The following is a 9,490-nucleotide window of genomic DNA, read 5'->3' as shown; positions in this document are numbered from 1 at the left end:
GTAGTCAAATGCCCCGCTGGGGGCATAATGTTGTCTACCAATGCAGAGCCTATACTCTCCAGATGCTTTTTAAAATCTTTCCCCTCAGAAGATATTTGCAAATGACCTATCAGATAAAGGGCTAGTATCCAAGACCTATAAAGAACTTATTAAATGCAACAGCAAAGAAACAAACAATCCAATCATGAAATGGGCAAAAGACATGAACAGAAATCTCACAGAGGAAGACATAGACATGGCCAACAAGCACATGAGAAAATGCTCTGCATCACTTGCCATCAGGGAAATACAAATCAAAACCACAATGAGATACCACCTCACACCAGTGAGAATGGGGAAAATTAACAAGGCAGGAAACCACAAATGTTGGAGAGGATGTGGAGAAAGGGGAACCCTCCTGCATCGTTGGTGGGAATGTGAACTGGTGCAGCCACTCTGGAAAACTGTGTGGAGGTTCCTCAAAGAGTTAAAAATAGACCTGCCCTACAACCCAGCAATTGCACTGCTGGGGATTTACCCCAAAGATACAGAATCAGTGAAATGCTGGGACACTTGCACCCCGATGTTTATAGCAGCAATGTCCACCATAGCCAAACTGTGGAAGGAGCCTCGGTGTCCATCAAAAGATGAATGGATAAAGAAGATGTGGTCTATGCATACAATGGAATATTACTCAGCCATTAGAAACAACAAATACCCACCATTTGCTTCGAGGTGGATGGAACTGGAGGGTGTTATGCTGAGTGAAATAAATCAATCGGAGAAGGACAAACATTATATGGTCTCATTCATTTGGGGAATATAAAAAATAGTGAAAGGGAACAAAGTGGAAAGGAGAAAAGATGAGTGGGAAATATCAGAATGGGAGACAGAACATGAGAGACTCCGAACTCTGGGAAATGAACTATGGGTGTTGGAAAGGGAGGTGGGCGGGGGGTGGGGGTGACTGGGTGACGGGCACTGTGGGGGGCACTTGATGAGATGAGCACTGGGTGTTATTCTATATGTTGGCAAATTGAACACCAATAAAAAATAAATTAAAAAAAGAATCAAAATAAACTGTAAAAAAATCCTTCCCCTCTCTACATTAAAACAAATATATCCGGGACATCTATCAGTAGTTTAAAAATAGCTGAAAGACAATTCCAGGGTGTTACTAATATCTTAATAATCCACTGGTTATAACCATATCCACCTAAACAATCACATATGTGTGGTATACATTTATAGACATTCACAAGATATGATATTCACAACATAAAGATTTAATCTTTATATTAGAAGAAAACAAACGGGAATTTATTGAATTTTCATAGGTGACATGGTGTGATTTAATACTTCCAATTTTCAACTGTAGATTACAAGGACCACCTTAACAAGAGGTGAAGATTGATGATGTTAAATAGTAACTGATTATAATGAATCATTGTCCAAGTCAGTTTGAATGGATTTCCAATTTATAAAATATTGTTGCTTTTATTTTTCCTGCCTAAATTCCATTTTTCTAATAGAAAAAGGGAATCAATTTAACTCATTTTAAATGATAAAAGAAAGTAAAAACTAAAAGTTTTGCTTTATGAATCCATGTCATTGTCTGGATTGTCATTACAGTTTATCAAAAGAAAGCCATAAAAATTAGCGTGAACACAGTTAAATCACATTTCAGTGAACAGAAGACTGAAATGGAAATGGAAAAAAGTAATTAAAGAAGTGACAATTCATTTTGCTTGGGTTTCAGAAAAATTTAATAACAAATTATCATTACTCATCAAACAAAAATAATCCAGAAAAGGGAGGAACTAATCAACATGTAGGGAAGAATGCATTGCAAATACTAGTTTCCTCCTGCTGTAAAAGTATACGTCTCTCAAACTCTTACGAAAGCTAATTGATAATACATCTTTATAGTCATAAAACTGCCATCCACTGATACTCTGCCTCTGTCATGGGGGTATCCAAACACACAAAATTTATAGTTGTGTCCAGGGAGAAATATGCTTGAACTATTGAATACAAGTATTTGATTTTTGCAACAAGTCAATTCCCACAGCAGACATGAATGCACCAGTTTCTTCTGCTTTGGTGGCACCAATATCTAGCTAAATCAGCTTGTCCCTGATTTACTAAATAAAGTATCATCTGATGATAATTTGGTTTCTGATACAGATTGATGTTAGGGAGAGAACGTTTTGAGCATCAAACACTGGTAACCTGACCTACTTGGTAATTATCTTTCTAATAGTAATAAATTATCATTCTTTTTTATTTTCAAGAAGAAATTATACCCCACTTTATATGTTCTTTTCTCTGTAAACTCAGGAATGCTCAATAAACAGAGGACTCTGCTCAAACAAAGACTTTGTATTATTATGCTTACTCTTTCACTTTTTGAAATATAAATGGTCAACAGGGCCAGAGAGTTACACTAAGCCCAACTCAATGGTGGACTGAACTATTTGTGCATGAACCTCTAAGGTAAAGTGACCCATCCAATAGCCCGTCCTGCTCTCCCCACCTCCCTTTCTTCCTCTCCCCAGGCCTCTCCAAACACACATGTCGTCCAAACCCTTACCACAAGGCCTGAGGAGGACCCAATGGACAGAATCAAGTGTGGAAGTACACCATTCTGAAACATGAATATCTGTTCTCCTGCTTAATACCACACCTCGGGGCAGGGCAGATCAGGGACTATTATCCTAGTTCTCTGCACCCCAAGATGGCAGTAAGATAGTTCTTGTTTAAAGGCAAGGAAGAACCATTGTTCAAATAGAGAAACCAGGAAAAAAAACCTTCAGTCTGGAAGTGATGTAAAACTAATGTACAATGATAATATTGAAAATAGTCATAGTCATTCTTAGAAAAACCATTTTCAAGGGAATTTAACAGAGAAATTAACCAAAAAAGAGGTATAAACACAAAATTTGCCTGAACCACATCAATTTGCTAAACCAACACTTGGGATATTTATTGAGACAAGGCAAGTAAAATACAAATTTAAAAAAAGAAAGCCAGTTTTCTGAGCCTTACAATATTATGCTTTGGGTGACAATTTATAAAAGAACTATACTCTATTTTTTTTTTGTAAAATTACCTTTGAACACATTTGACTGAGGGAGATCCACTCAAATTCCTAAAACCATTAGATAAGAACAAAACCAAAATATCCTCTGAGTTTCTAATTTCCCTGGTTTCTCAGGACTGCCATCATCTCTAAAGAAAGAACACTGCCTCCTCTCTGCCCCCATGATCTGCCACAATCCTAGAGCTGTACCCTTCCCAAAATGCCTGAGAGTAGCAGTCGCCAATATGAAAACATCAGGTCATCAGTGTGTGACTTGACCAGCCATATGGCCTTCTTGGACCAGGCTGTCACACATCTGTCTCACACAGCACTTCCCAAAGTCCAGGTGATTAGGTTCCAAATACTACCAGGTGTGGGACATCAAAAGTACACACAGGGCACATAGGGCTGTGCCACGCTAAGAGTAGTTCCTTCCCAGTTTCTGTTCAACAAGACTTCCAGAAAATTTTTGGCATCCAGTCACACCTTGGGCCACCACATTACCACAGCAATGAGAATTATTATTCTGTATTAAATGCCCACTGGTGCTTGACCTAGTGTCATGGGAATTAAATGGTCACAGAGGCACAGAGAGCCTGCAGCCAGTCATCTCCCAGAAGGAGGAAATAAAGATAGAAGTGGGAGGGAGGGAGAGGGGGAAAGAATGGGAGGGAAGGAGAGGAGGAGAAATCTGCCAAGAGCAGATGGATGCTAGTCAGGCCTATGCCCCTGCCATGTGGTGGCTTTTTATTACTTAACCTCATTTTTACCCACCTTTAAAATGATGCTAAGTAATAAGTCACTCAGCACCCCAAATCCAACATGGCTTGATGTGAATATTGTTTTTAAATGTTCAAGCTCCATACCTGGGTCAGAAAACAATTGTGTTCTCATTGTCTCTAATTTCTCAAGTCTTTCCAATGAATATTTTTAGGAGAAAATTAGAAAAATTTTAAATCAGGCTCCCAAAATTTATTTATAGTATCATCTAATTTTACACATAGAATATATAGAAATATGGATAGTGAAAGTGCCTGAATGGGTATACACTCAGTTTCAATTCTCTCCAGCTGCCACAGTTCCTTACAAAGTTCTTGGCGCCTCTCCACTCTTACAGTCTGTACCTTTTCTCTGGGAAACACATCTACAACCATGTCCTCAATTACCATTCATCCTCTGGTGGCCCTCAAATCTTTTTTTTCCCTCTGAGTGCCAGCTGAATACATTCAAATGACAATAGGCTGTCTCCATCTGGATGTCACATAGATACCTCAAACTCAATTTATTTTAAGTGGATTAGCCTTCCCCTCCCAAATCTCTTTCTCATACCTAATAATAGAGCAAGAAAAATGTTAGTTGCCTTTTCCAGTGCCCACCCATGAAACTAGTGTCAAATGAGTCTCCACTAGTATGTGATTCAATAGGGTCACCATATGCAATGACTTTAAGCCAATCAGTTTCTGATCCTTTTATCTAATATAGACAACATTAAGATAGGTACTATGGAAGCCTGGGGCTGGAAGCAGATGGTAACTAAACAGAGGATTTTACCCTTTCCTGATCTCACTAGGAATATGTTGTAGAGGTTGGTGGGATCATGTCTGAGGAAATACTGAGTCCTTGGAAATAAGAAAACCTTATTCCTTTGAGAAGTTATTTTAACAGTTGTCTTGCAGGAATGACAGAACTCTACACACTAGTCACTTAATAAATGCTAACCTTTATTGTTATTATTTATTAAATGACACTGACACACGGCAGAATGCCCCCAGCAAAACAAAGGTCAACCAAAAAAAACTATCAACCCTACATTCTAGGGAGTTAGGGGTGCTCATTTTTCTTAATTAACTGCTCTGTGCTAGAACATTCTAAGTATTTTGCATGTATTATTTAACTTAATCTTCATGACAAGTCCCATCTTCATCACTCGTCTATCATTTCAGAGAGGAAGTTTCAACCTATCTCATTTTTAATCTAAATTGTTTTCTACTCAGTACATGCTCCAATCACCTGCTTCATTCCCAACACTTTCTTTTCCAAAAAAACAATATTCATTTTATATAAATGAGAATACATAAATGAATAAAAAGTAAAATGGTAAAGATCATTCATTATCCTTCCACTTAAATATACCAGTTACTGTTTGGATATTTATAATTCCACAGTTGTTGTTTTTTTTAATTCCACAGTTGTTAATGTCTACTTCAATATATGTTTTACTATCTTTGAAAAAGAAATAGAATCATTCTATGAACACTGCTATCTAACCTACCTTTCTCATTTAACAATGCAGAATGAATATCTTCTCCAGGCAATATGGATTTGAATCGACATATTTATCATATATACCTTGTGAACATTCCTTAACTTATTTAACAAATTCAGTGTGCTAGACACTTAGGTTACTTCCAATTCTTACTGTTTCAGACAATGCTGGGATGAAGAGCCTTGTACATACAGTCTTTAGCCAATTACTCAATTATTTCCTTAGGACAAAGGGTTTTTACATGCTTTAAGGCTTATATGTATTATCAAATGGCCCTCCACAAACCTGTGCAAACTCAGTGTACTCATTCCTACAACCAGGGTTTGGTAGGATCCATGTTTCCACACCTTTGCGGACACTGCATAGCTGGTGAGCGAGAGACCTCAATATGAATTCCAATTATTCTTTCTGGTCAAAAATATTTCCTGGCTCTTTGTGTTCAGTGGGATAATATTCAAACATCTCTCTACAAACTGGCTTCACTCAGCTTTCCAAATTTATTTACTTCCAATCCCCACGCTCTCCACTCTAAGGTGACTAATCTCCTCCCAGTCATAGGAAAAGGCGTCCTACCTCTATGCCTCCTACCTCTAACGCCCCTTCACTCTTGCTTTTGGAAAGCCTAACTACCTAACCCAGTCAGGACTCATTTTCGATGGTTGCTTCCTCCAGAAGTTTGTAGCTATTATATTCCACAGAAGCCTTTGCTTCCTCTATGCTCTGAGAGCACACATTTGACAATGAGCATACGCTCCAGATATTGTTATCTTTTTGTTTGTATATTTCTTATCTCTCCAACTAGATTATAAACCAAGGACAAAAATGCTTTCTTTCTTTTTTCTTTCTTTTTTTTCAGCATTAACACACAACTTTATTGATGATACACGAAGTTAATGCAAATGACAGGAGGGAGCTTACTTATGACCGACTGGTTCACTGTCACGCAAAAGAAATAGTAAAAATATTTCAATCTAGGCAATGAGATAAAAAGCAACAAACATATTTTCAGAATAGGTAGTGATATTCATTCATCCAGCTTAGACTTGAAAACCAACTAAGCATTGATGATACAATGATATTCATCACTCAAAATTGCAGCTAAAAGGATTCTTTTACCATATAAACAAGGTGGAGAAAAGGAATAGTTCACAATGTGTGTTGCTTCTAAACTACAAAATCAAGAAGTCATTCCTGGCTCTTTGGGAACATACGCTCAGCCAGTTTGGCCATGAATTTTCCAACTTTTACTTTCACCAAAAAATCATGGTGACTTTCTATCCCCAGAATCTTGTCAGCACACCCTTGAAATTCTTTTAAAAAGAAAAACAGTGAACCTTCACTGAATTGATCCTGAGCAGGTTCAGTTTCTTCACATTTAAAATTGTCATTTATGTTCTCAAATATGACCAGAAGCTTAAGAATAACCTCTTTGTTCTCCTTCTTAGTAAAGAGGGAGCCCAGTGAAGATGGTACTTGGGCTCTGAGCAGTGCTCTAGCCATGGCTGGATTTTCAGCCAAATTCAAAAGGAGTTTCAACACCTGGAATTTGGTTTCTTCATTTCCCGCCGAAAATAAACGAAAAAAGTCTGAAATGGAATTAGCAAGCATGTGCTGATACTCATTAGTAACAGTCATATTTGTAAGCAATCTTAGTCCAGCCAGCTGCACTGATGAGTTCAAGCGAGAAGTGATTGTGTCATCACACACTTGATTCATGTATATCTTAAGCCTGCGCTGATTTTCAGCGTTCACACTCAAGTTATTCAGGACAATTAAAGCCTTTTCCTTAACTATCGGATCCCGAGTATTGAGAATCTTTGCAACAATTGGGAGACCACCCAGATCACGAATAATATCTCTGTTAAATGCATACGCAGCATTGTTACCCAGAGCAATTAGAGCCGCTTCAAGAATATAAGGCTTTTCAGACATCTCAACCAAGCAAAGAACTTTCTGCAGCTCTTGAGGGGACAGAATAGTATCGTCAGAATTGGGGGAAGCCCGTTTCTGAACAGCCCGGCGAGCCCGAGTAGCCCTGGCCCTTGCTCTGGCTCTTGCTCTGGTTCCAGCCTCAGTCCCAATCCGGGCCCAAGGTGGGTACCACACTATACCCTTGTTCTCACTGTTGTCATCATCATCATCAGACCAGTCATTGTACCTAGCCCCAGGACAGTCCCCAACATCATCCACATCCCCAGATCCACCCTCAGCCATTTTCTCCTTGTTCTGTTTTCTTCCCCGTGTCAGTCTGTAAATGCAATAGCAGGCTCCAGCCCCAATCACCAGTCCCGCAGTCACCCAGCCTACTTTCCTGGCGTAGCCCATGCAATCGTCCCTGACAACAGCAGGGACCAAGGAACCAAGTATTCACTCAGGCTGGGAGAGGAGGGCTATGGGCCTGGGTGCACGTCTGTGAAAGGTGATCGTCTTCAGCCACTTCAAGGCCACAACAGCTGACACTGGAGGTAGACCTGGGGGTGGAGGAAGGAAATGGGGTTTGAGTTTCTCTTTTGTGTTGTCCCAGGCAGGGAGTTGCACAGGAGGACAGAAGAGTAAATGAGTAGCCAGTAGGAAATGCAGATTGTTAACAAACCCTATATATACTCCCTCTACCCTCCCTAGCCCACCCCCTCCCAGAGCCTAAATAAAGGAATGGAACCCTTAGTGTCTGCTGGGGCCTGGGCCAGCCCCAACCTCAGGTGTCCTCAGGGAGTGGCACTGTTGCACTAACCTCCTCCAGACAGGCAGTTTGTCCCTTCTTCCTCCCCTGGAGGTGTGCCACGCCCAACAACCCTTGCAATCTGCAGAGAGACCAGAACCAATGAGAAGGGAGGACTTGATGGATTGATTGTTCACATTCCTAGCTTTCCTGATTCACCATCCACGCTGTCAGATTTTTTTTTAACCTCTATGCCATCCAAAACATGCAGAAGCCTGCCCCTTTCCTAACCTGAAACGGAAGGGATGTTAGGGAAATAAGGTCGGATTGGATGAACTCCTCCAACTGTGGCTGATTTCCAGGCCCTCCCCTATTCCAGGCAGACCCCACGCCTACCAACCTCTACTGATCCGAGGAAACTTCCTCCCTCGCCTCAAGTGGTGCCACCTGCTACAGCAGACCTGCAGGATGACAGATCGAAATCATGGGGACTATGTGCTGTTGAGAGAGAGGAGGATTATGAACAAACTCTCTGATAGGTTCCCCTTCTGTCATTCTTCCCCACCCCCACACCCCAGCCCTCCCCTCCCGCAACACACATACACACACACACACCGAACGCCATTTCACCACAGTCCCGAGAGTGCAAGAAACACACTCAGACTCAGCCCTAACCTAGATTATTGCCATCTCTGGCTTCTCCCTACCCCCACCACCGCCCCTCTTAGGGTCTCCAGATCGTTTTACCCTCAAATCGACCTTCACGGATTGGGGTTAATTTCCTTCCTCTTCTCTTGCCTGGCGTAGTGCCGCAACCTACGGAAAGACTGGCAACCCGGGAGAGGCTTGGACCCCCTAGACACAGAGCCACGGTTAGGAAGACACAGCCACAGTCAGAAAGACGGGAAACGGCCGCTACTGAGTGCTTGGTGGACGACCAGTCCCCAGAACATGAAACTCTTTCCTAATTCAGGGGCCTGTTTGTCAAAGGTTCCCCACCCCTATTAACCCGTCTTAGGGTTCTGCTGACACATCACGTTGCACCTTCCCCCTCCCCGAATGTCCAGCCTTTCCCCGCCGGCGCTGTCCTGAAGGACCGGGGGCCAACACCCAGGCCACGGCTCCCTTTCCGGATTACGGCCTCAACTCCCCGCAGATTCCCCACTCCCGTTCTCTGGGCTCCTCCCCAAACAGCCCCCTGATCACCATTTCGCAGGATTGAAATGGGCTGCGGGCGGGACAGATGTCGGGGAAAGCTGTTGGCGAGGGGAAGAGACGGCGGAGGCGCCTCAGGACCCGCGACGGTCTCCGCCCTACGCCCTGGCCCCCCCCCCCCACTTTATGGAATCTCCCAGGCACTGACCTGCAAGGATCCGGGACAATTTTCTTCTTCTCCTCCTCCTTCCCTCTGCCGCAGGCCCGCTGGCCCTCAGGGCACTGGGAAGCTGGTACTCAGACGGGAACAAGGACCAGAACAAGAAGGACTTCTGCACACGTCAGCTCT

The 9,490-nt window shown here is 42.0% G+C and overlaps 1 protein-coding gene across 8 annotated transcripts; it reads right to left on the bottom strand.

Moving 5' to 3' along the window:
* Positions 1–4,761: 4,761 nt before the first annotated feature.
* ARMCX3 (armadillo repeat containing X-linked 3) lies at positions 4,762–9,486 on the bottom strand. 8 transcript variants are annotated; one of them, XM_055338960.1, is made up of 5 exons: positions 9,350–9,486; positions 8,734–8,841; positions 8,387–8,484; positions 8,059–8,128; positions 4,762–7,798 (listed from the first exon to the last, which is right to left on the bottom strand). In XM_055338960.1, the coding sequence occupies exon 5, from the start codon at positions 7,650–7,652 to the stop codon at positions 6,513–6,515; it is 1,140 nt and encodes a 379-aa protein (XP_055194935.1). In that variant the 5' UTR covers positions 7,653–7,798; positions 8,059–8,128; positions 8,387–8,484; positions 8,734–8,841; positions 9,350–9,486; the 3' UTR covers positions 4,762–6,512. The 8 variants fall into 8 exon arrangements, with proteins under 8 accessions (XP_055194935.1, XP_055194933.1, XP_055194938.1 ...); XM_055338958.1 differs by having other exon boundaries at positions 8,387–8,447; XM_055338963.1 differs by having other exon boundaries at positions 8,746–8,841.
* Between the last annotated feature and the right edge of the window lie 4 nt (positions 9,487–9,490).

Source organism: Nyctereutes procyonoides, unplaced genomic scaffold, assembly GCF_905146905.1.
Source record: "Nyctereutes procyonoides isolate TBG_1078 unplaced genomic scaffold, NYPRO_anot_genome, whole genome shotgun sequence".
NCBI classification, from domain to species: Eukaryota; Metazoa; Chordata; class Mammalia; order Carnivora; family Canidae; genus Nyctereutes; species Nyctereutes procyonoides.
This window is presented reverse-complemented; position numbering and strand designations above follow the sequence as displayed.